This window comes from Notechis scutatus, chromosome 3 (assembly GCF_049901735.1).
Source record: "Notechis scutatus isolate UNSWTSFEM ecotype Mainland chromosome 3, rNotScu1.2, whole genome shotgun sequence".
Taxonomy (NCBI): domain Eukaryota; kingdom Metazoa; phylum Chordata; class Lepidosauria; order Squamata; family Elapidae; genus Notechis; species Notechis scutatus.
This window is the reverse complement of record NC_142011.1, coordinates 119,766,174-119,790,720: the sequence shown is the minus strand read 5'-3', so window position 1 is coordinate 119,790,720 and position 24,547 is coordinate 119,766,174. Positions and strand designations below refer to the sequence as shown.

The 24,547-nt window shown below is 39.5% G+C and overlaps 2 protein-coding genes and 1 long non-coding RNA gene across 3 annotated transcripts in view; 1 reads left to right on the top strand and 2 right to left on the bottom strand.

The window, feature by feature from the left end:
• Nucleotides 1-817: 817 nt before the first annotated feature.
• On the bottom strand, nucleotides 818-7,687 carry ATPSCKMT (ATP synthase c subunit lysine N-methyltransferase). Its single transcript, XM_026672529.2, has 5 exons — nucleotides 7,586-7,687; nucleotides 6,158-6,456; nucleotides 3,410-3,547; nucleotides 2,760-2,810; nucleotides 818-1,658 (listed from the first exon to the last, which is right to left on the bottom strand). Exons 2-5 carry the CDS (start codon nucleotides 6,440-6,442, stop codon nucleotides 1,458-1,460), a joined length of 675 nt encoding a protein of 224 aa, XP_026528314.2. The 5' UTR covers nucleotides 6,443-6,456; nucleotides 7,586-7,687; the 3' UTR covers nucleotides 818-1,457.
• A 3,692-nt stretch (nucleotides 7,688-11,379) lies between these two features.
• On the top strand, nucleotides 11,380-22,188 carry CCT5 (chaperonin containing TCP1 subunit 5). The gene is made up of 11 exons (XM_026672530.2): nucleotides 11,380-11,548; nucleotides 12,914-12,974; nucleotides 13,067-13,231; nucleotides 13,515-13,713; nucleotides 15,893-16,085; nucleotides 16,298-16,447; nucleotides 17,315-17,434; nucleotides 17,512-17,697; nucleotides 18,687-18,824; nucleotides 20,789-20,969; nucleotides 21,852-22,188. Exons 1-11 carry the CDS (start codon nucleotides 11,444-11,446, stop codon nucleotides 21,977-21,979), a joined length of 1,626 nt encoding a protein of 541 aa, XP_026528315.1. The 5' UTR covers nucleotides 11,380-11,443; the 3' UTR covers nucleotides 21,980-22,188.
• Nucleotides 21,961-24,547, bottom strand: part of LOC113415236 (uncharacterized) — a 54,784-nt gene continuing 52,197 nt past the window's right edge. Inside the window, exon 4 of the long non-coding RNA XR_003371284.2 lies at nucleotides 21,961-22,957. This is a non-coding gene — a long non-coding RNA (uncharacterized LOC113415236). The remainder of the gene's footprint in view (nucleotides 22,958-24,547) is intronic.

The following is a 24,547-nucleotide window of genomic DNA, read 5'->3' as shown; positions in this document are numbered from 1 at the left end:
CAAAAAAATTTGGGGTGTCACTTAGAAAATCTGCACATTGACAAAATTTCCATCTGTCAATCATAAAAGTCACAGTGTTTGGATCTGCACATATACTACACTGATGTATTAGAGCATTCTAGGATCTTGGAAAGAACTCAGTACATATGAAGGCCTAACCACTTAAAGAACTGGCAGCTGTGGTTTTATATTTTTGTGTATATTATAATATTATGGAAAGAACAATAGGTGGATAAAAATGCCAAATCCAGATGGATAAAAATGCCAAATCCAGTCTAAACACCTGACTGTGCAACTAACCATAAAATAAAAAACAAATCCTAAAATAATTTTAACATAATGTACCAAAAAAACGGGATATTGTATTCTCAAAGTTCCCTTTAGAAAGAGAGGAAATCTGCACTTTGCATCACCAACCTAGAAATCCACAAAATGTTTTGTACTTATTGTACTTACCCCTTCCATGGCATTAAACAGCGTCCTTTAAAAGTGGAAAGTGCTCCGTAAGATTAAAAAAACTAATTGTACTATCTGTATCTCTCCAATGTCGTGTTCAACCAGTAATCCTGTTTCTGTAGGAGCTGTCTATAATATTAGTGGAATTTTTGTTAGCTGAACAAGGAAACAGGCCTTTTTGGCCACTGCCAAAATTGGACAGATACTTAATGACAAAGTCTAATTCTTACTTCTCTTGACCCTTTTCCATGGAAGCTGTGATGCCTTTGCTTAAATTCCTGACTCCCGCACAAATCTGCCCCCCACTCTTTTTTATCTGTCTGGTTTCTACTATTTTTTGTCTAAAAATGCAACAGCGCTGGGGGATATTTAAACAACTTTAATAAAATACAACATTATCAATAAAATCATCTTCATGTAACAAAATATTTATTTTTATATTCTCTTCTGCTTTTCGTTAACTTAGGTTTCCAGTGCCCCTCCCTCCATGAGACATGAATTCACAGAACACATTTTCTCATTACGGCTCTGTATCCTGGCAGACAACTTTAAAATCTTGTTCCTCCACTCATATAGTTGAAGTGAACAGCAAACAGGGATAAAGGGACTAATTCAGAATAAGGCTGGAAAGTATAGCTTTAATCAGATGGTACTGAAAATATTAAAGTTGAGGATTCAAAATTAACTGTATTAGAACAGTTTTAACCTAAGGATTTATGTCATTTTGAATGCTCTTACCAATGCACTTTTATTTTAAATGTTAAGTATTATCCCACAAAATACCAAGATTGGGGGCACAGATTTGGAGGCAATGTCCATACATTTGTCTTTCCATAAAAGCAGCATTGCTTAATGCTTATATTATGTTTCACACATAAAATATTTCCAGGAACTTCTGAAATGCTTGCCCATGAACTCAAGAGCTGCAAGAAATAATATGTTGTGTAAAACATCCACACTCGCCATTAAAAGCTAATATAGCATTATCTCTGGACTTTTAGTTAACTGGGAGGGATGCCCTTGACAAAAGCTTTATCATCTTCCTTTTCCATTCTAAATGATCTCGAATCATATGCCCAAACGGTGTCAATGCCTTCGCCAAAGCTATGATTTGGTCTCCAATGGGGAAAAGGAAAGCGACAAGCTATGACTGTGGCATCCTGCAGGAGTTCATCTCCAAGCTTCTTCTCCAGCTGCAGCATCTGTGAAGAAACATCAGAAATGTTCATCAGAAATGTTCAGAAATGTGGAAGAGATGCTTGATACACAGTCTGAAAAATATGCATATAAGGGAGTATTCGGGGATATACATTCAAGTGGGGACTTGCATAAATGTAAAATGGTTGGCTATGAAGAGATTATAGTAAATGGGTGCAAGAATTAAAAATAATTGGTCTCTTGAATGTAAAAAATGGATGCTGGCTACACAGGACAGAACAGGACAGGAAAGCAAAATGCTGATTGCACCAAATTAGCAGAAAAAAAAATTACATGTGTTGCTTGCGATAAATGGTTAGGAGTACAAAATGAAGAATGAAGCAGATACATTATTCTTTTTTAGGGTTCCTTATATCCATAATGGGAAGCTCAAGCTACTTTCATTAAGACTGCAGTTGATTATCTCAAACACTATATTTTTTTTTCAAAGATAACTTCCCAGATCTGAATGTGAATATGGACACAGTAAGTCCATTACAGGGTCTGATTCCATTCTCTAACTTTGTGAGAAGGTACAAAGATAAAAAAATGAAAAGAAATCAAGCTCCAAGACACCATTTGAAGGTAGTTTGAAGGTAATCAAGATAGTTAGAAAAGGAAGGAATATAAAGTTGATGTATTTAATCAGAATTAAAATAGGTATGTTATCATCTCTGATAACCCCTAATGGATTTTTGCTGTCATCAGCCCTAAAATATGATTTTATGGATTTTTTAAAATAAATATCAGATATAGGAAGAAGAGATTATTTGTTGTTTAAGAGATGATAAATTACTAAAATTATTTATACTTGAGGTGAAGGGAAAAGTTGTTCTTTATATATTTCTTTTTTTCTTTATTATATTCTTATTTTTTCTTTTCTATTTTTTTCTTTTTTGGCACTTTCTATTTTTTATTTCTTTCATTTTTATTAGTTTTTACTGTTGTGAATTGTAATTTTTAATAAAATGACTACATATAAGAAAGATTCTACTATTCAGTATTAAGATGAACAAAGTTTTATATCAAATGCATTAATAAAAACCTCAAAGATTCTACAATTTCACAATTAGACCTTCTATTGGAATATTATAATGGAAACTTACCATCTGAGGAACTCCAAAAATGACAATGTTTGTATACTGTGAAAAACTGACCTGTTTTGAAATAAAAAGTCAAATTTAAAAATTAACTCTATTATAAATGCACTTTTCATTCATTAACATGCATGTGCAGGGAAGCCAATCGGATTTAAAAAACTGGTGGCTAGATCAAACGGGTTCAAACCTTTTCCCCTAAGCTTTCAGGGACAACCTTCTCCCCTTGGCACTTGTATCAGGACAAAATCCTTTATTTGTACCAAACAAATCTTTCCTTCATATACTGATGATAGGTACAGAGTCCCCCGGTAAGGGATACAGAGGCTCTAGTGTGGGGAGGGCAATAATAAAGGAATAAATCCTTCTAACTTATTTATTGGAGCAAATTACTGGGACCAATTAAATAAATAATACATCTAAGGTGACCTTAAGATAAAATTTAAAAGCATGGGAAAAGAGAAATGGAACTGCCATTTTGCTACTGGTTTGTATAGCAGCTGTTTAAAAATATAGCCCAGCAATTCCACTGAGTTACTCCACAGAAATATTAATGGGCATAAGAAGCATTTTAAACCTGTTAAAAGCCACAGTAAGGTATTTATATTCTCTGGACAACTGATGATTTGCATCCTGGGTTATTTGTTACATTTGCATACCTTCCACAAGTCTGAAATGTAAAAATTGACATCTTGATGAACTCCCTCTCTCCAGGCACGGTACCTCGAATACCATACTAACCAAGGATTTAATTCATAACCCACAGCTTTAAATCCAACTTTTGCAGCTGCAATTACCTACGTAAAGATAAACAAGTGTTTAATTTAAAAAAAATTGTTTTCTTATTATAAAATATTTGTGTGTGTGTGTGTGTGTGTGTGTACATATATATGACAGCCAAATTAATGGGCTTAGCAATTTGCCCTAAAATATTTTGCCAGATTCTTCATCACAAATATATGAGATGTATTGCACTTTGTAGTCTTCCTGCAATATTAATAAATCTGTATAAATTATTAGTCTTCAAAAATTATTAGTCTGCTGAGAACCTACTGACTGTAATGGTTGAGGGGGGGACGACATGGAAATCAAGATTTACAAGCTTCTGGTTAAATTTTAAAAAAGTCTTGTAACTCCTCTGCTAACCAGCCTACTGAATTTTCACAGTACTGCAGTCATGAAGGAAGAGATTTGCCTTATGGCTTACAAAGAAAATTGAGTAGGCTTGTAGAAAATGATTTACTGTAAATAACTCATTCCCTCTCTGCCATTCTACCCACTTGTCTGCACGAAACTCCTCTTCGTCTCATGTATGGAATATTTCTGCATTAAACAAAACAAAAAGTCAAACCCACATGGTTTAAGAGGACTGCCAGGTCATAACCCAGAGCAGCTGTTTAGGCCTGTAATAGCACAAGAAGACTAGAAAAGTAACAGCTCCAATAGGCTTCTTTTGATCCCATCTATTCCTTTTTAAGGCCAAATCCTGAGATGAGGTAGCTCTCCTGTCTTACTCCCATTTTTCCCTTTCCATATTTTATTGTAAGATTATAATGCACATGGAATTCCAGATAACAAGTACACGATGGACTAGGAAACATGTGGAAGGAAAGGGAAGCCAAAAATATGCATCCCAGAAGGACAAAGTCACAACCACTACCGTGTTTCTCCAACAATACGGCCTCCACCAATAGGAAGCCCCACCATGTTTTATTGGCATAAAATCAAATTAAGCCCCTCCCCAAATTAAGCCCCATATTAAACATGCGAAATGGGGGAGAGCGGGGGCTTGCCGTTAGTAAGTACTTTTGTTGCATGCCCGGATATGGTGCTGCCTGCGTTGGTGGGGCACTTCATATCGGGAGACCTTCCACCGTTGCTTATCCTTTCTCCCTTGCTGCCGCGGCGTTTGGCGCAGCCACGTGCGGCCAGTCAGGCTCCTCCCTGCAACCGGAGCCCTGAGGAGACACTGCCAGCTCAGCGCTCCCGTCTTCCCTTTGCTTTGAAGGTAAAGCAAATTATTTTACAAAGCCTCCTCTGCCCAAGAGGGCAGCCCAATCCACGTGGGGAGGCTAATCTCCCGGGGCCTCTTCCGTTCCTCCCGACCTCCCTATGCTGCGCGCCTGCCGACGCCGCTCCCTTCAGCCCAGCGAGCTCTTCCACCTCAAAGAAAGGCCAGGGCGGGCGCTGCGGGCAGCAGCAGCGAGTCTGAGCCGCTCGCAGCGAAACAGCCACCACCCGTAGCCGACGTGGGGAGAGCGAGCGAGGTTGCGCCCGCCAGCCGGACGAGATTTGGGAACGAGGGGCAGGAGGAGGCACGCACACACCCGCGGCTCACTTTCCCAGCTTTGCCCAGCCCTTACGGCTCTGGTGCGGCCCTGGCAGGATGAGCGGAGGGTCCGGCGGGAGGCGCTCGCTGCCCGCCAGGCCACGCCAGAGCCGTAAGGGCTGGGCAAAACTGGGAAAGTGAGCCGCGGGTGTGTGCGTGCCTCCTCCTGCCCCTCGTTCCCAAATCTCGGCCGGGCTGGCGGGCGCTAACCTCGCTCGTTCTCCCCGCCAGGCTACGGGTGGTGGCTGTTCCCTGCGAGCGGCTCAGACCCGCTGCTGCTGCTCCACAGCCGCCCGCCTGGCCTTTCTTTGAGGTGGAAGAGCTCGCTGGGCTGAAGGGAGCGGCGCGCAGAGGCACGCAGCATAGGGAGGTCGGGGAGGAATGGAAGAGGCCCGGGAGATTAGCCTCCCCACGTGGGGGGCTGCCCTCTCGGGCAGGGGAGGCTTTGTAAAATAATTAGCTTTACCTTCAAAGCAAAGGGAAGACGGGAGCGCCTGAGCCAAGTGTCTCCTCAGAGCTCCGGTTGTAGGGAGGAGTCTCTGACTGGCGCACGTGGCTGCGCCAACGCCGCGGCAGCAAGGGAGAAGGGAAAGCAACGGTGGCCCGAACTCGAAGGTCTCCCGAATATCCAAGCTGTCGCCGCCCGCCCGCCCACCCACCCGAGGATGCAAGGGGGAGAATTAAGTCACCCCGAAAAGACGTCCCAGCCGTTTTTTCGGGTCAAAAATAAGGCCCGGCCTTATTATGTGAGAAACACGGTAGACCTTATATCCAGGAGTTTTATTGATCTATTTTATAAATGAGAGGTATAGTACTTTTCTTTCATGCCTTAAGAGCTCCAGAACAATTGTTAACATTACCAGCTAAAAGCTTTTCAAAAGCTACTCTGAGAAAGACTTTCTGAATAATAAGCTGGATGTTTGTATCACTAGCAGGTTGATTCATTAAGTTGTGTGTGTGATTTTAAATTCTATCCTTGGCCTGAGAAAGATACAATAATGTATTTAAGGCAGGGCTGTGTGTCAACATGCACTTCACTGAAGACTATTTTATTAAACAAGATTTGATTTACACTTACAATACGCCCATCACCGCTTCCTATGTCAACTAGCATTCCTTTTCTGCCTTTCAACATGATTAGGACATTTTCAATCTGCTTTGAAGTTGCAGGCACAAATGGCAGGCAATGTTTTCTCAGTGCTGGAGCAATAAATGGAATGGCTACAGAGTATAAGGCCACTAATGTCCCACCAATTATACCAGGGAGCAAAACACCCCAATTCCTTTTCTTAGCATCTTCATCAGCAATGGTCAAAAGTGTAACTTCTTGAGATGCACTGCCTTCAGCAAGTATTTTTGACATAACAAACACAAAACCTAGAAAAGGAAAAGTAGTATGTTTAGCCTAACAAGATATAGATGGTATTTATACATTTATGTCCCTGATTTAAACAAGAAAGCCTTTACTTGGGTTTTCATTACTTGGTATCTAACAGCATCTAGGCACATATTTTTGGTCACAAAGCAATATATTTCACCATTTTGTCCCTTAACTAATGATTTTGAGAGGCAAATGAACATTTACTGTACCTATCAGGGCCAATCGAAAAATCTATCATTGAATATAATCCCTCTGTAAAACCACAGATAATTTACACATATCTAACACACCTTTCTCCTTCTATTTTCCCCACAACAACTCTGTGAGGGGAATTAGGCTGAGGGAGAGTGACCAGCAGTCCCCCAGCTGGTTTTCATGGCTAAGGCAGAACTTGAACTCACAGTCTCCTGCTTCTACCCTGGTGCCTTAGCCACCAAATTGGCTCTAAATAAATAAAAAGTTTTACTTTGGTTGAATAATAGACATATGGTTGTTTTTGACAATGTAATGGAACAGTTTGGCCATTACCAATGTGTGTAATGGCCATATCCTTGTGTGTAGTATGTATTTATTTCATGTATATAACACCCATCTCTTCATTCTGGGCAGGCTACAAACATTAAAACTAATACACATTAAAATAATAAAAACAATAATAGTTGGTTAAAGAATAAAAGCTAAAGCAAGTTATCTTATTTTAACAGCTTCCTCTGGATTAGAGGCAGCAACGACAGATTGGAGCATGTTTTTTAATATCTTATAAATGATTTGTGGTTTCAATTAAATATTGCAATATTTAATATTTTATGTACTCGATTATAGTGGTGATGGGACGCCATTGGAAGAGCTGAGGGATCTGGTTAGGGACAGATCATCATGAAAAAAAGTATATCATTAGGAATCGACAACGACTTGATAGCACATAATCACTTCCATCAGAGTAAGCAAAAAATGCCCAAGGTACACTACTTCTCATTGTCTTACGGAACGTATATCGTAGTATCCTTGGAGGGGGGGGGGATACAATAGTGCAGGAGGAAAAAATGAGGGAAGCGCAAATTATTAATCGGCAATTCTATTTGGACAGAGAAGCAAGCAAACAAGAACCGTGAAATTGCTCCCTACCTGGAGAACTCCCTTTCGCTCTTGGCCACACCCCTTCGGAACAAAGTGACGGCGCAGGACCTGCCCCCCCCCCCCGCCCCCGAAAGCCTGCTCCTACATAGCGGAAACAGTTCTTCCTGCTCAAGTGGATCGTGCCATTATTTTCAATAGGGGCACTCGTGTTTTTCGAAAGAATAGCCCTTTTTCTGATCCGCGTTGAAAATAAAGGGCACCGAAAACTGTTAAAGCTTTCTCTGATATCATCATCATCACAGGAAAAACCCAAGGAAGCTGTGCTTTTAAAATTATGTTATCCTTGGTACATTCCATTGTAATAAACGGGTAAAATCTGAATCGCTAGCACGTGGAGAGAAAAGTGGACGTATCGTGAAGTTGTGGCTCGGTCGTACTGCACGAATGTATGATTTGCTTATTTGAGATTGAGTGCATTATATGAACCCAGATAATAAATACGCAAAAAATCAATTTTGTAACAAGCCCAAGTGCCAGGATAATATTCGAGGGCAGAAAACATATTTCATGAAGTTGAAGCCTAATTTATTTTAGAATCTTGCATGATGTCCCTTTCCCAGGGTAAAAATAAAATGTTGGTAAGCTAATAAGAAATTATGATTTTGTATATGCTTGGCAACTTTTCCTCTTTCCCTGAAAAAAATGTAACCAAAAGCAACTGTTTTAATAAAGCACATTTTGAATTTAAAATACTGTTCAGTTTCTCAACATCAAAATTAATGTTAGTGCAGTTTTTAAAATGTTTTTCTGATAGCAAAAAACGATGTGACTGAAAACATTTTCCTCAGTTTTATGTTGTAACCCATCATCTGTGATGGAGCTTGAATTGCATTACATTGCAATAAACATCCATTTTACCCAAACTGCACAAAATAAATCCCTCTGAGCGCCTTTAATTTCTATATAAGTTGTACTGTTCAAAACTCAGCTAATTATAGATGTGAAAAAGTTGGTTAGCTAAAAATATACTGCAGTCTTGTTATAGGTAAATTCTAAAAATCTGAATGTGTCTTGAGTTTTTTTCTGTGATCAGTTTTGGTAGAATATGAACAATATTTTTCAAATTTATAATTTTGTTTCAGTCTCTGGATTTTAATATCACTCTATATGATTTAGAGGAGCACAACAACTTGAGGAAGGCAAACTACGGTATAGTGAGAAAGATCATAAAGACAGGTCAGGTCCTTGATGAAATTATCCAGATTCTGCACCAGTATACTTCTCAATTTGGCTTGGTGAGCTGTCTGAACCCACATGGTCCGCATTCATGCATATCCATACACCGCTGGGCACGCATAGCGTTTTGCTGAAAAATTTCCCACAGAGTAGAATAGAATAGAATAGAATTCTTTATTGGCCAAGTGCGATTGGACACACAAGGAATTTGTCTTGGTGCAAATACTTTCAGTATGCATAAAAGAAAAGATACATTCGTAAAGAATCACAAGGTACAACACTTAATGATAGTCATAGGGTACAATAAGCAATAAACTCATACTAGGAAACAGTCAATATAAATTGTAAGGATACAAGCAACAAAATTACAGTCATACAGTCACAAGTAGGAGGGGATGGATGATAAGGAGTAATGAGAAGATTAACAGTAATAGTAGTGCAGACTTTGTAATAGTTGAACAGTGTTGAGGGAATTATTTCTTTAACAGAGTGATGGCTTTTGGGAAAAATTGTTCTTGTGTCTAGTTGTTCTGGTGTGCAGTGCTCTATAGCAGGAGTCGCCTACCTTTTGGACCTCAGGGACCACTAAACTCATAATTTTAAATCCCGCGGACCACTAATATGAATTTTGACTGACAATGGCTTGCTGACGTTTTCCCAGGGTCTCTGCAGAAAGCAGTAGAGATCCTGGGAACATCCCAAAAAAAGTCTGCAGGAAAATTCCCCACCCGGTTTTTCGATTGATCATTCTTTATTTGGGATTGCAGGATACCGTCTCCTGCTCCATTCTCAGGGGGAGGAAGAGAGAGAGATCTTTGGCTTCATGCAAGGAAAGCAGCAGAAGCAGCAGAAGTCTGTCTTTCTCTCCCCCAAACTCTGCCAGAAATGAGTCTTTGCCTGCACAGCCTCTTGGAGCAGGATGCCTTGCAGGGTCCCAAAGACTCATTTCTGGCAGAGTTTGGGGGAGAGAAAGAAAGACTGTTGCTGCTTTACTTGCGTGCAGCCAAAAGCAGAAGAAGAAAGAAGCAGAAAGAAGCAGCCCAGCGGTCAGGTGAGGTGTGTGGGGCGAGTGGGGCAAGTTCCCCCACTCCACCCTTTTCCCCTTCCGTCACTACCTCATGTTGTTTGCAATGCAAGCAACGCAAGCCTTGTGTTCCCACACAACCTGGATTAATTGCTTTGGGGGGTGACATTTCTCTGTGGACCACTTGTTAGGGATAACATTGGTTACCTAACTTAGTTTGGCTAAATATAATATATGTTTGTTAGTTTAAATGTGTGTGTCACTTTAAACTGTAAGCCAAGTATTTGGGTGCGGTTGTAAATCGCCATAAGAGGGAGCAAGAGAGCTCACTGTTGGCTGGCTTTTACTGGAATGCTGACAGAGAAGGATTGATGGTGATTATTGCGTGTGTTTGCTGAGAGAAGAAAAGAAGGTTTGAATTTGCTTCGTATCTCTGACTGCAAAAGAGATACATCATTGGACTGATTGTTTGTGAGTTGAATGACCTATTTTCTACACTGGACTTTGCAAACTGAATAACCCTCGGACTGTCTGAACTTAGTGTATGACATATGGACTGCTTTGACTATGCTATAACTCTCGCTGGAATAAAAAACTATTTAATTACACAGTGTATCTGTCTTACTGATTGTAAAGCTACAACAACGCTTTATCTCACACACACTCTCTGTCTGGCTAGACTGCCGTTGCCCGTTCTGCTAGGGTGTTGTATCCCTAACACCACTAAAACTTTCTTGCAGACCACCAGTGGTCCTCGGCCCGTCCTATAGCGTCGTTTTGAGGGAAGGAGTTGAAACAGTTTATGTCTGGGATGTGAGGGGTCTGTAAATATTTTCACAGCCCTCTTTTTGACTCGTGCAGTATACAGGTCCTCCATGGAAGGGAGGTTGGTAGTAATTGTTTTTTCTGCAGTCCTAATTACTCTCTGAAGTCTGTGTCTGTCCTGTTGGGTTGCAGAACCAAACCAGACAGTTATAGAGGTGCAGATGATATACTTAATAATTCCTCTGTACAACTGTATCTGTAGAACAGGCTTGAACTGTGAAGACAATTGTCTTGGAAAGAACTCCACATTAGCATCTGTAGATCCACGACTGAGGTCTTAATTCAGTGTTTTTGCACTTTTAGATGTATGGACTTTAGAAGCTGGGAAATTCTGGAAATTGAAGTCCGCTCATCTAAAAGTTGCTGAAGCTGAGAAACACTGTCTCAGTGGGAGATGTAAATGAACCCATTATAGTTCGTTAAAGTCAGAGGTCTCCAAACTTTAAGACTTGTGGACTTCAACTTCCAGAACAAGTTTGAAAGTTGCCAAGTTTGGGGACCCCTGATTAAAGTGACCTTTGTCTAATGCAACGAATGAACGCGGCGTCTGCTTGTTTCCTAGCTCTACGGTCCGAAGGAGAGGCGATACCTTTTAATGCGCTTGCGCACTCGCATATACCCCGCCCCACCCAGAGGCTTCTAGAATGTAGTGGGTTCCGCACTCTAGAAGCAAAGTGCGCATGCGCCTCTTTTGACCGCGAGGAGATCCCGCGAGAAGGGAAGGGCTTGCGTCAGGCGGGGCGGGTCAGCGTGCTTCTCTTTCTTTCCGTGCCGTTAATTGTGGCCTCGTGCGCCTTCCTTAGGGAGGTTAGACCACCGTCATGTCGGCCATGGGGACTTTAGCTTTTGACGAATACGGGCGGCCGTTCCTCATCCTCAAGGACCAGGACCGGAAGACCCGCTCTACGGGCTTGGAGGCCCTCAAGGTAACCATCGCGGCGGGGAACGGATCGGGCAACGGTCCTCTGCCTTCTACGGGCCCCGCCGGCGTGTTGCTCCTGAAAAAGGGGCGTTCAGGTGCAGAGGTGTGGAGTTGAGGCCCCCGGGCAGGGCCCTTCCCCCCACCCCCACCCCCCGCTCTCAGTTTAAGCTTGCCTCAAACTTTGTGTCAGGTAAAGCAAATCCCTTATTGCCTCCCGGCACCCGCTATTTGAGGCCTGGGGAGGGAGCGGGCGGTGGAATTTCAGTTGGAACAAGGGAAAAGGAGCAGCAAGGGTATTTGGACCACGTGCAGCGGGATTTTTGATTATTATTAGCAGGGGTGTGTTTCAGTTTGTTCCCATCGGTTTCCTTCAAAAGGCAGGTAACTGGTTGCTTAGGGCAACCTGGCAGCCTAGAAAGTCCGGTGCTGGGGCGGAGACGCGTCTTTGCAGGTTAGCCTCCCTGCCTTGGGGATCCGCTGGAAGCTCTTTGCTGACCAGCCCCCCCCCCCCCATTCTGCAGCCCAACTGACTCGATGCCAAATTTCGACAAACTGCACGATCCCATATGTCAAAACCTATATCCATCCTTCTCGGCACCGTGCACGTTGAGGAAAGAGATTGGGGTGCCCCCCCTTTTTTTTTGGCCACCTGACATTTGGGGGAGGGGAAAAATTGAATTGAATTCTTTATTGTCATTGTACATACATACACAGTATATGTACAACGAAATATACATACAAAAAAAGATGGGGGGAACCAATTCCTTTCCTGAAGTTGCTCTTACACAATTAAAAAACCCTCATCATTGGCATCATCAGTGTAGCAGGATCGGGATTAGCAGTGAGAAAAGTAATTTGTTACTATTATATATGTATGTATGTATGTATGTATATTTATTTGTATGTTTAAGAATGGGTGTCTGACGGTGATAAGGCACTTGAAAAAGGATTGTCATGGATTATCCTAAGTACCTCTAGCATCTTTAAATCCATCTTTAAAATAAAAAAAATCTGCATAAATTAAATGGCCTGTGGAATTTTGCTGGGAGAGTAATTTCTGTATTGTGATGTTTGATGTTTCTAGCTGCATAAAATTCTGTTTTGTTTCCAATAACATTTTTATGGTAACATAAAGAAGATATAGATCAGGTAAAAACAGTATTCTAGCTGTTAAGATCATTCAGATGAGGTTAACAACATGTGAGAAGAAAAGTTATCAAAACATTTAAATAGGCACAGTTTTTGCAAGACTGTTGCAAAAGCAGCTGTCTTCAAAACTTCTGGATTTGTTTGTGTATGCGTGCACGTGCAAAATAATGTATTTTTAGCATTTGAAACTGCTGAATCTATATTTGCTTTTTTTTTATAGTCTCATATAATGGCAGCCAAGGCAGTAGCCAATACACTTAGAACATCACTTGGCCCCAATGGTAAGCAAAATGATTTAATGCTGTCCACTTTTAAGCTTTTTACATTGTAAGGCTTTTAATCTATATTGCTGTTGTTTAAATGCTTATTATAGGTCTTGATAAGATGATGGTTGACAAAGATGGTGAAGTAACAGTAACAAATGATGGGGCTACTATTTTGAATATGATGGATGTAGAACATCAGATTGCTAAACTTATGGTTGAATTGGCAAAATCACAAGATGATGAGATTGGAGATGGAACCACAGGTGTCGTTGGTAAGATTTGTTTTTGTTTTCTTATCAGAATTTTACTTAATTTAATCATTATTTTCTGTGCAATATCTAGCAAATTGGACTTTCATTTTCATAAAAGTACTTAACAGCCTATTTCTACTGCATATTGAGTAATGCAGTTCATTTAGCTTTTGTTTGCTTACAAAAGAATTCTAAATATTTATCAGAACCTGTCAACAAATATATGATAAAACTCCCATTAAGTAATTGTTTACTATTTTCTTACAGCAAAAAGTACAACATTTTAATATATAATGTTTTGTAGTTCTGGCAGGTGCGCTATTGGAACAGGCAGAGCACTTACTATATCGTGGTGTTCATCCAATCCGAATTGCAGATGGTTATGAACAAGCTGCTCGTATTGCTATTGAAAATTTAGATAAGATCAGCGACAGTTTTCCTGTTGATCTTGAGAATACCGAGCCTCTTATTCAGACAGCAAAGACAACTCTAGGCTCAAAAATGTAAGTATTTTGAAAAGAACTAATTTGGTGTATGAGATAATTCATATTACTCATTGTTATAAAGTATATGTAAAGGTAAAGGTTTTACTGTTCAGTCGTATATGATTCTAGGAGGCGATGCTTATCTCAGTTTCTTGGCTGAGAGAGTCAGTATTGTCTGAAGACATTTCCTTGGTAGTGTGGCAACATGACTATACACCAAGGTACACGAAATGCTGTTACCTTCCCTATTAATCTACTTGCATTTTCATGCTTTTAAACTGCTAGGTGGGCAAGAGGTGGGACAGGAATGAGAGCTCACATCGTTGCCTGGCACTTGGGTCTCAAACCCAGGCTATCAGCTGACAAGCTGTTTCTTTAATGGCTGAACCATTTCTCTCTCCCCCCCCCCCAAAAAAAAGTATACATAAAGACAATAAAATATTTAAGCTCTACATATTCAAAATGTAAAACATTACATCTAAAATAATACCAGCATAATTAAATATAAAAGTAGTTATAGTCAATGCAAGTATTATCCTACCTGTAAAATACCAGTAATAAAATTGTAAAATAAAAAATACCAGGAAAAAAGCTATAAGGAAGGGTTTAAAAGGGGCATAACTGCTGAAAACTCCTTTGTAGGAGCCTGTCTAGTGAATGGGTTTTTAACTTAAGAACTTTCAACACAGATGTGTATATTAGTGGTGTGGGCGAGCACTGCTAAGCAGATGAGATAGCTTCGACCAGGCCTGACAAACTGGCGGGCCACATACAACCCACACAGGCCACACCCACCCTGGCTCCAGGAAGGCAGGTTCATGATACATTGTGATGTAAGTAGGCTTGACACCCCTGCCTTAGGCCAATTAGAATTTTAGCAGCCTTCTCAGCCCCTGTAGCCAAGAATCTGCCAGATCCTCTGGAATCTATACAGACCTACCTTATTTTTCAGACTATAAGACATACCGAACTAATCCTTGGTTTAGAGGAGGAAAACAAAGAAAAATAGTTTCTTGCCTCTGCGTGTCTCGTCCAGAAGCACTCTGTGGGTCCTGTTTTTTGCCTCCCCAATGTTGGGGAGGGCAAAAATCTTGCTTCTGGATGCCGGGGAGGGCAAAAACAGGACATGGAGGCTTTGGGAGGCCAAAAATGGACCCGTTTTTGCTGTATAAGATGCACAGACATTTTCACCCACTTCTTTGCAGGGGAAAAGTGTGTCTTACAGTCTGAAAAAAAATACGGTATGTCTCATTCTGCAGAAGGGCAACTATCTTACTCTAAATTTCAAGATAAAGTGATTTGATTTTGATACTGCAATCAGAATTTAGGTTTTTTTTTTTCCCCCAGTAGAAAAGAGTCCACCTTTGTTATCGTTATAAAACAGCATGTAACTTGCTACACATATTGAGATACTGTTCCCCATTTTTGGATTTAGCCTTTGTGTTCTTTCCATTCATATTCTTAATGCCTTCTATAAAGATTTTCGTGCTGTAGGGTCCAGCTATCCGAGAGACTGTTTATCTCCTGCAGTTTCTGCTGTTCTGTTTTATCCTACATAGGCCAAATTGTGTGAACTAATGGAACTCTGGAAATTTTCTGTCAAAGATCCTCTGGAAAAGCATGCCCTCGAATATTTGTATTTCCCTTTCCTGTTTAAACAAACCCTTAAAATCTTAATCTCTTCCCCCCCCCCCCTCACAAAAATGGTAGGCCCCTTGAGAGAATGGTGGTATATCAGAGATGTTTGCTTTACTCTTTTGGGGATGTTCATAATTTTTTCTTGGTTACATGTTTGTTTCAGTCTGTTTTTAATATGAACACCACTCACAGCTGCCATGGAGCTAGATGGCCTTACAAATTTGATAAATGTATTCATATATGCATATTATTGTATCACCTGAAGAATTAATGGTAGTGAACAAGTGAGTGAATCAGGTGATTATCCTTTCCATGTATAACATACTGCCTAAGTGCTGAACAGTTTGTTTTTTCCAAAAGTAGCAAAGTTAAGCGCATTTTAAAAAGATATAAAATAACTATTTAAACTACAGTACAAATTGGCTTCAGCATTGTACTACAATGTAGTTTGTATACTATATATTCTTGTGCATCTTGGTAAATCATTTTGTTCTATAAAATTGTTTGTTTTTGTTTTAGTATCTGAAAAAGCTGCATCAATGCTTTCTTTTGTATTTAGAATTAATCGTTGCCATAGACAAATGGCAGAAATAGCTGTTAATGCAATATTAACAGTGGCAGATATGGAACGCAGAGATGTTGATTTCGAGTTGATAAAGGTCCAAGGCAAAGTTGGTGGTAGATTGGAGGACACGCAGCTGATTAAGGGGGTTATTGTGGATAAAGACTTCAGCCATCCACAGATGCCTAAAGTGAGTAATTTTTTTGTTGGTGATAAACTGTTATTTTGTACATAAAGTAATTAAACTTTAAATTTTCCCATTGTTATTTTATTACGTTAGTCATATATACTATAACGTATATATAACGTTAATTATATATAATCATATATAATTAGAGAATAGTTAAATTACGTAAAAAATTCAGTTAACTGCCTCTTAAAATGCTACCATTCTTTCTTCAGGAAGTTAAAGATGCTAAAATTGCAATACTGACCTGTCCATTTGAACCTCCTAAGCCAAAAACTAAGCATAAGCTCGATGTTACATGTGTGGAAGACTTCAAGGCTTTGCAGCAGTATGAGAAAGAAAAATTTGATGAGATGGTGAAACAGGTTAGAAGATACACTTGACAATAACAGATGTTTTATAAAATATATGTTTTAAATATCTACGTTATGTTAATCCGACGTTAATGTAATTGAGTAGTACAATTGTGTTTACTAAATATGAAATTATTTCCATTCTTAATGTTTTTTGTATGTAATATTTTTATATTAAGATTTATACTCATTTTATATAAAGATGTGTTTGTGTATGGATGAAAGCAAGGCACTGCGATCCACATAAAATATGAAATTTGATATATTTGCTTCTGATGTTACTGGCAGGGAAAAAGCTTCTGATCATTGTTTTGCTTATATGCATCTAACTCCTTGGCTTATTTCTTGGCTCATATTCCTTTTATATTTTTGTTGAAACATTTTTAAACTTTTAATTTTCGTATTAGTAGCCAGTTAAGAAGGATAATCAACCTTTTTTTTAAAAAAAAATAATGTGGCTATTTTGGAAAAATGATTGCGGGGCAAGGAAGAGGATTTCAATTTCCAAAATGGCTGCTATGGAAGACATTACTAGTTAGAAAGCACAAACATACTAAAATATTTCTTACCATGCTTGTTCAATTTCATCTTTATGGTGAAATATGGTGGCTTTATGGGAATTCACGATGTGAGGGGGGGGGAAGCCAGGTGGTAGAGTCAGCATTGGCAGTATCCCAAATGCCATTTTGAGGAATTAGCCAAGATTTCCCTATTACTATATAATAATCATATGATATACAATAACCACTGTTATCATTTTGATCTGGGAGTAGCTTTGTTAATTTTAAATTAAAGCTATTTACCATATGTGCATTGCTAATATATTGTTTAAAAAGGAATAACTTAAAATAGAAGTAAAATGAACGCTTGTATTTTTAGATCAAAGATACTGGTGCAAACTTAGCTATCTGCCAGTGGGGATTTGATGATGAGGCCAATCATTTATTACTTCAGAATGAATTGCCTGCTGTTCGTTGGGTTGGTGGCCCAGAAATAGAAGTAAGTATTATTTGTGTTTTTTATGTTTATGTTTATGTTTAAGAGGTTCTTCTTACGGGTCTTTTTTTTTTTTCCAGTTGATTGCCATTGCAACTGGAGGACGCATTGTTCCTCGCTTCTGTGAACTTACGCCTGAAAAATTAGGATTTGCTGGCATAGTCAGAGAAATCTCATTTGGAACAACAAAAGACAAAATGCTTGTGATTGAACAATGCAAGAATTCCAGAGCAGTGACTATCTTCATTAGAGGTGGAAATAAAATGGTGAGCAAGTTCATGGAGGGGCACTATTTCAGGGCTGGATTATACTGAATAACAGGCTGTCTTTCAGGTGGCTAATTTTTAATAGATGCAAAATTCTCAAAGGATTGTATTGGATATTTTATTTGCTTTGCACACTTTTTGCTACTTTTTAACATGGATATGCTTTATATATAACCTAGAAACGTGAGACCAATTTGCTATTTAAAAAACAAAAATAGGTGGCTTAAACGCCACAGGGTTGGAAGGACCAATTTTGTCCCTCTAGGATAATTAATGGAGGAAATCAGAAAACTTACTTCTGTGTCCCCCTGAGCAGGTCAAATAAAGAAAAGAACAGATGTTGGCCAGAAAATGTTTTTAGCTCTGTATTAGGAGAAGGATATAAGGTGTATAGCAGTATCCCCAAGCTTACAGTTTCTTACAGTTAAAGGGTCTAGACACGATTGCTTGAGAGCAGGGAAGAACACCTCTCTTTCGGTAAATCGAATGCAATTTTTGTATGTTCTGCTTTTGATCCAGACAGAAATAATTTGAAAAATGTTTCTCTGAATTACTGAAATATAGATAATCCGCAATTAAAAACAACCACAATTGGAACTGCAACTGTGGTCACTAAGCAATGCAGTCATTGAGTCATGCCTGATTTGATGACATTTTTTTGCCATGGACATTAAGAGAATCATACCGTGATCATGGCATTGCAGGAGTGCTATGATGATAAGTGCAAGAACCAGTCATAAGTCACTTTTTTTAGCGCTGTCTTAACATCAAACTTCATTTAAGTTCATTAAATGAATGGTTGTAAGTTGAGGACTTTCTCTCTACAAGTTCCACAGGGTTTGGTTTTGATTTTTGGATTACAGCGCTCAGGTAAATAGTAAGTTTGTTGGCTTAAAATCTGTTATGATATATGCAGCTAGATAAGAATAAAGAAATAGGTATAGAACTTCATCTTCTTATATGTTTGTGTTTGTTTCCTATAATCAAAGATAATTGAAGAAGCCAAACGGTCTCTTCATGATGCATTGTGTGTAATCAGGAATCTTGTTCGAGATAACCGCATTGTTTATGGTGGTGGTGCTTCTGAAATATCTTGTGCACTGGCTGTTAGTGAAGCTGCAGATAAGGTAAAACATTTTATACATTAAATATTTTTATTTGCAGTTCTAGAACTATAGAGGCTGAAATACTATGCTGCAAATTTCATTTTACTTATACCTAATGTTTTTGAGGGAGCACCTATAAACATTTTCCATCAGCACGTGTGTAGTTGGAATAGTTTATGGCCACAAGTTGATGGAATGGATTGTTTCCTGGGCTGATAAAACGTATTCAGATGATTAAAAATGTTTCTTTCTGATGAAAGCATCATTTATTAGTTACAGTTTTCAAAAAAATTTCTTAGCTGCAATTTAATCTCTGGATATCTACCGTGTTTCTCCAATAATACGGCCTCCACCAATAGGAAGCCCCAGTATGATTTATTGGCATAAAATCAAATTAAGCCCCTCCCCCCAAATTAAGGCCCCTTTTAAACATGTGAAATGGGGGGGGAATGGCGGGGGGGGCTTGCCGTTAGGAAGTACTTTGTTGCATGCCTGGATATGGTGCTGCCTGCGTTGGTGGGGCACTTCATATCGAGAGATTCAGTGCTCGCGCTTTGCTCGGACGAGCGAATTGGAACATTTCGGGTGCCTCCGCCGCCTCCTCGCCCATCGCAGGTGGCGGTGGCGCTTCGCTGAGGGAAAAAGAAGACAGCGCAGCCGCCTTGCTTGCTTTCCCGCCTGGCCGCTCCTGCCGGCGAAGGGAGGAGAGGTGAGGAAAGAGAAGGGAGTACGGCAGTGGCGGCTGTCACAGTATCGTCTCATAGCGGGGTAAGGGTGGCAAGCTGAGGTGGCCGCACCAGAGAGCGTCGCTGCTGACCCCATTGTGAGGATAAAGGAGCGGGATAGATATTCAGTCAGATGTCAGCCTCGGCTAGAGAAAAGAGCCAGCTTCTCGGAGCATGCCGGCGTCTCTCTCTCTCTCTGTGTGTGTGTGTGTGTATGAAAGAGCTTGCCTCGCTCGGAACGTTTGGCGAAGCACGTGAGTTTCGCAGTCAGAGAGGGAGGCGGTGGCGAAAAGGAAGCGGCGGCAACGGCAGGATGCTGCAATTGGGCAAGGTCAGGACCTTGCATTGAAGCAGCCCGGGGGGCACGCAGCCACCTCCCTCCAGCCCAACTTGAGGATTTACCTTTTGTTGTTGGTATACTTGGCTTCAGGCGCTCCTGTCGCCGCCTTCCCTTTGCCTTCGAAGGCAAAGCGATTATTTAAAACCTCCGCTCATCTCACCAGGGCCGCGCCAGGCCGTGCGGGCTGGGCAGAGCCAGGAAACACCTGCGGCTCGCTTTCCTGGCTCTGCCCAGCCAGCACGGCTCGGCGCGCCCTGGTGAGATGAGCGGAGGTTTTGAATATCGCTTTGCCTTCAAAGGCAAAGGGAAGGCGGCAACAGGAGCGCCTGAAGCCAAGTGTCTCCTCAGGGCTCCGGTTGCAGGGAGGAGCCTTGACTGGCCGCACGTGGCTACGCCAAACGCTGCGGCGTTGCTCTAATGCCGCGGCAGCAAGGGAGAAGGAAAAGCAACGGTGGCGGAAGGTCTCCTGAAGCTGTCGCCACCCGCCCACCCAAGGATGCATGGGGGGGGGGGGAATTAAGTCACCCCCGAAAAGACGGTCAAAAAAAATAAGGCCCGGCCTTATTATGTGAGAAACATGGTAGAACTTTAGACCTATTGATAAAAATAAATTCTGCAATCTCCCCCAAAAAAAAAAAAAAAAGTTGTAGGGTACTTTGATTTGATGTATTCATAATCCCTGGATAGTCTTTATTAAGAGCAATATAGTTTGCTGTTGATCATCTGAATGAAGTTTACCTCCTTGATAGTTTAATCAAAATAAAACTCTTGAATTATAATAGTGTTTTAAAGCTGAAGAAATCAATTCTAGCATAGAATTAGCACACCTCTGCCTTTTCAGATATAATAATGCATCAAGATTTTTCAACTGATTGTGTATGATTTAATTGCCTATTCTAAATCTGCTACCTTGATTTTAGTGCCCGTCACTGGAGCAGTATGCCATGAGAGCTTTTGCTGATGCCTTAGAAGTCATTCCATTTGCACTTTCTGAGAATAGTGGTATGAATCCCATTCAAACAATGACTGCAGTACGAGCTCGACAAGTGAAAGAAAACAACCCTGCTCTGGGTATTGATTGCTTACGTAAAGGGACAAATGGTAAGAACTCCCTTTTCTAGATCTGTTGGCTTTGTTTTCATTTAAGCGTCACATCAATCATAACAATAGCTTTAATATGAATTTATATACAGGTAGTGTCCCGACTTACTATCACAATTGAGCCCAAAATAGCTGCTGCAAAGCAGGGCAGTTGTTAAGTGAGTTTTGTCCCATGTTACAATCCTTTTTGTCACAATTGTCATACGTTCATTAAGCAAATATGGCTTCTCCATTGACTTTGGTTGTCAGAAGCCAGCTGGCAAGGTTATGAATAGTGATCACACAACCTGGGACAGTGCAACTGTCATAAATACATGCCAGTTGCCAAGTGATGAATTTTGGTCATGTGACCATGGGGTCGTAAAGTATGAAAAAACAGTTACAAGTCACTTTTTTCAGTGCTGATGTAACTTCAGTCAGTCACTAAATGAATGATTGTAAGTCAAGCACTACTTGTATGTTTTTATGTTGTGATAAATGTATTATATAGTTTTATTGTTCCCTCTAAATATAAAACCCTTTTGCCTAGACCCCTTTAGGACCAGTAATAAACAGGGAAAGTACTCTGTCTTGCCTTTGGATAAATTCAGACTGATAACTAATAGCCCACCAGTTTAATACATGCTTTAGGAGTCTGCAAATGGAGTCAGTATTGCATTTGGCAAATAGGGCCGGTAACTATTTTACAGAAATGGTGGCTTATCAACTGATTTCCTTAAGCTCTGCTTGAATATAATGGCAAAAATGTAATATAAGAACCACAAATAAGTGGGTGGTGGGTGGGATTTGAACGTGGCTTTGTTTTGTTTTGCATTATTTTAGAATAAAGTAATTGCAATTTCTTAAATGAACTCAATATATTTAAATTTCCTCTTTTGACAGATATGAAGGAACAAAATGTTATAGAAACTTTAATGGGCAAAAAGCAGCAGATCTCTCTTGCCACTCAGATGGTTAGAATGATTCTGAAGATTGATGATATTCGCAAGCCTGGTGAAACCGAAGAATGAACATGTAAAAGCTGAAATGTTATAAATGTAGTAGTCGTGTCAACAGAATTTTTTCCCCATAGGCTGACTTTGATGTTACTAGATCAATAAATTACTAATGAGACTTCAACACTTCAGAAGTATTACTGAGCATTTTTTAAGTTATGCTGTATTTAATCTTTCATTACACGGCGTTTCTGTGGAAAAGAATAAATCACACTTGTTCATTATTTGCAGCCCTAATTCCTTTTGTTATGTACTGAAGTTAATATGACTTATATAAACTATTTTCTGAAGTTTGGGATTTAGCAAAGAATGTACTAAACAGTCCTAGCATTGTTGTAATGCTGCAGTAATCAGCAATTAAGTGGATTCAGAAAAGCAGAGCACTCTGACAAGTACTGCTTTGGAGTACAGTAGCATTTTATAAAAGCCCATTCTTCAGTCCGTTTAATTTTGCTGAAATTTAGTCAGATTCACAATTTCATTGCCACCTGATAAATTTTGAATCTAAATTACAGTAATAGCGGTAGCTTGGGTTCTCAGAATGGAGGGAGAGAGATTTGTCACTTTGTTATTATCCCTGATCATGTCAGATTCCTGTCAGTATGCTTTTAAACATTGGTTTGAACTGTAGCTGCCTTTCAGTGATGCAAATTTAACTCATCTGAAGAAGTGCAGATTAGAAATTCTGTGAGTTGAAGTAACATGTAGAACGCAGTGGGTTGGGGGAAGTTGATATAAGAGATTTCTATCTTTGAATAGGAACAAGTTTTTTAAAATTTTTGAGTGTTTTATAAATTCATAATCATAATTGATTATAATTTAGTATTATTGAAAATATGAGATACCTACAGCAGAGAATTAACACCTGATACAAGTTCCTAACATTGGATTATCTTCAGTGTTCCAGATAAAAAGGCCCTCTTTCAGAATACTTGGTTCCATTCTCTATTCCATAGGTAGTTGTGTCTTCTCTCCCACTATTGAGTCACTGCTCTGTAATTACAAAACAAATAGTGCCTTAATAGCAGCCATGCAGTTACTGGTAGTCCAGCTTTACAATCACAGTTGTGACTAGAACCTCCATTGCTAAGCAATAGTCATTAAGTGACTTATCACATGACCAATTTTATGACCATTTTTGCCATGGTCATTAGATGAATCCAGCTTTCGCCATTGACCACTTATCAGAAGCCTGCTGGAAAGGTCTCAGTAATTAGGTGATTCCAAGCATGCTGCAGCTGATAAATACATATTAGTTTCCAAGTGCCCAAACCATAGTCACATGACCACAGGGATGGTCATAAGTGCAAGGACTGATTGTAAGTAAAGCTGTTGCTGTTGTAACTTCAAACCATCACTAAACAATTAGTCACGAACTATCTAAAATCTGCCTGTATGTGACATACTTAACTGAATATACATGTCCTTTACTTATGCTAGTTGTATCCTTGATCTATTCTTCCATCAATCCATCCATCTACCTCCACACAAAACTTAATCTACTAGACTTGTTTTGAATATTCTAGTCATACAGAGTACAGGAATAAAATGAATAATATTGGGCAATTTGTGCAGAATTTTGGATTTATTTGGGAAGTGCTTCGAGACATGCAAAAATGTGAATTCATTGTGACTAATTAAAATAGATGAATCTGTTTCCAGGGCTGCATGGTTACTGCAGAAGCCTTTCCCAGTTTGTTCATAGTCATCCCCTAGCTGAGTTTTCTACTAGAAGAAATGATGGTGTTCTTCTAAGATGAAATTACATATTTAGTGCTGTCTTTAAAAACAACATTTTTAAAGCATTTCAGCAACATATTACTTTGCATTTTGGACTCTGATTCATCCTCTTCAAAATTTTCATAAGTTACCTATGTACAAATAGTTGGAAGACTTGGTCTGTATATACAGAAGGCTTATACTTTATGAAATATGTTTCATCAAAGGCCTTTTTGATCATGGTCCTCATTCTTTGAAAAGTCTTACATCTGGTCCACACCTTTCAAAAATCTGTATGTTCCCCCCCCCTTAAATTCCTGTTGTGAATTTCTGAGCACTACCGCTGCAACTCTATTCATATACTTTATCAAAGTGTGCAGTTAATGAAATAACCTGTCACTGCAGGGTGAAATAATCTGCACATTGTTTCATGATTATGACTTGATCTAATAAGATTTAAGGATTTTTTTTTCTTAAGAGCAAAGTAGTCGTAAGCTCTATATACAATTATTGAGTCTAATAAACATTAATTTCTTTAAAAATCCTCTGGCAATATGATTTGGGTTGTTAGCAAATTTGTATGAGTTGCTGTCCAGTGATGTAAAGTTTGAATTTAGGTATTCCCTTTTTTATATAATGTACAGGGACCTTAATTTATCTGAGTAATTGAAGTTTGCGTGCTTAGACTTAGAATAACTTTATTGTTACTTTGAATGTACACTAAACAGCATACATTACAATGAAATTTAATTGTATACAGCTCTCAGGGTCTCCATCTCCAATATACACTACAATATACAGCTTCTGCTTTGCATAATATACAATTTATTCATTTTGCATACTTTTCAGGAAAGGGCAATATTG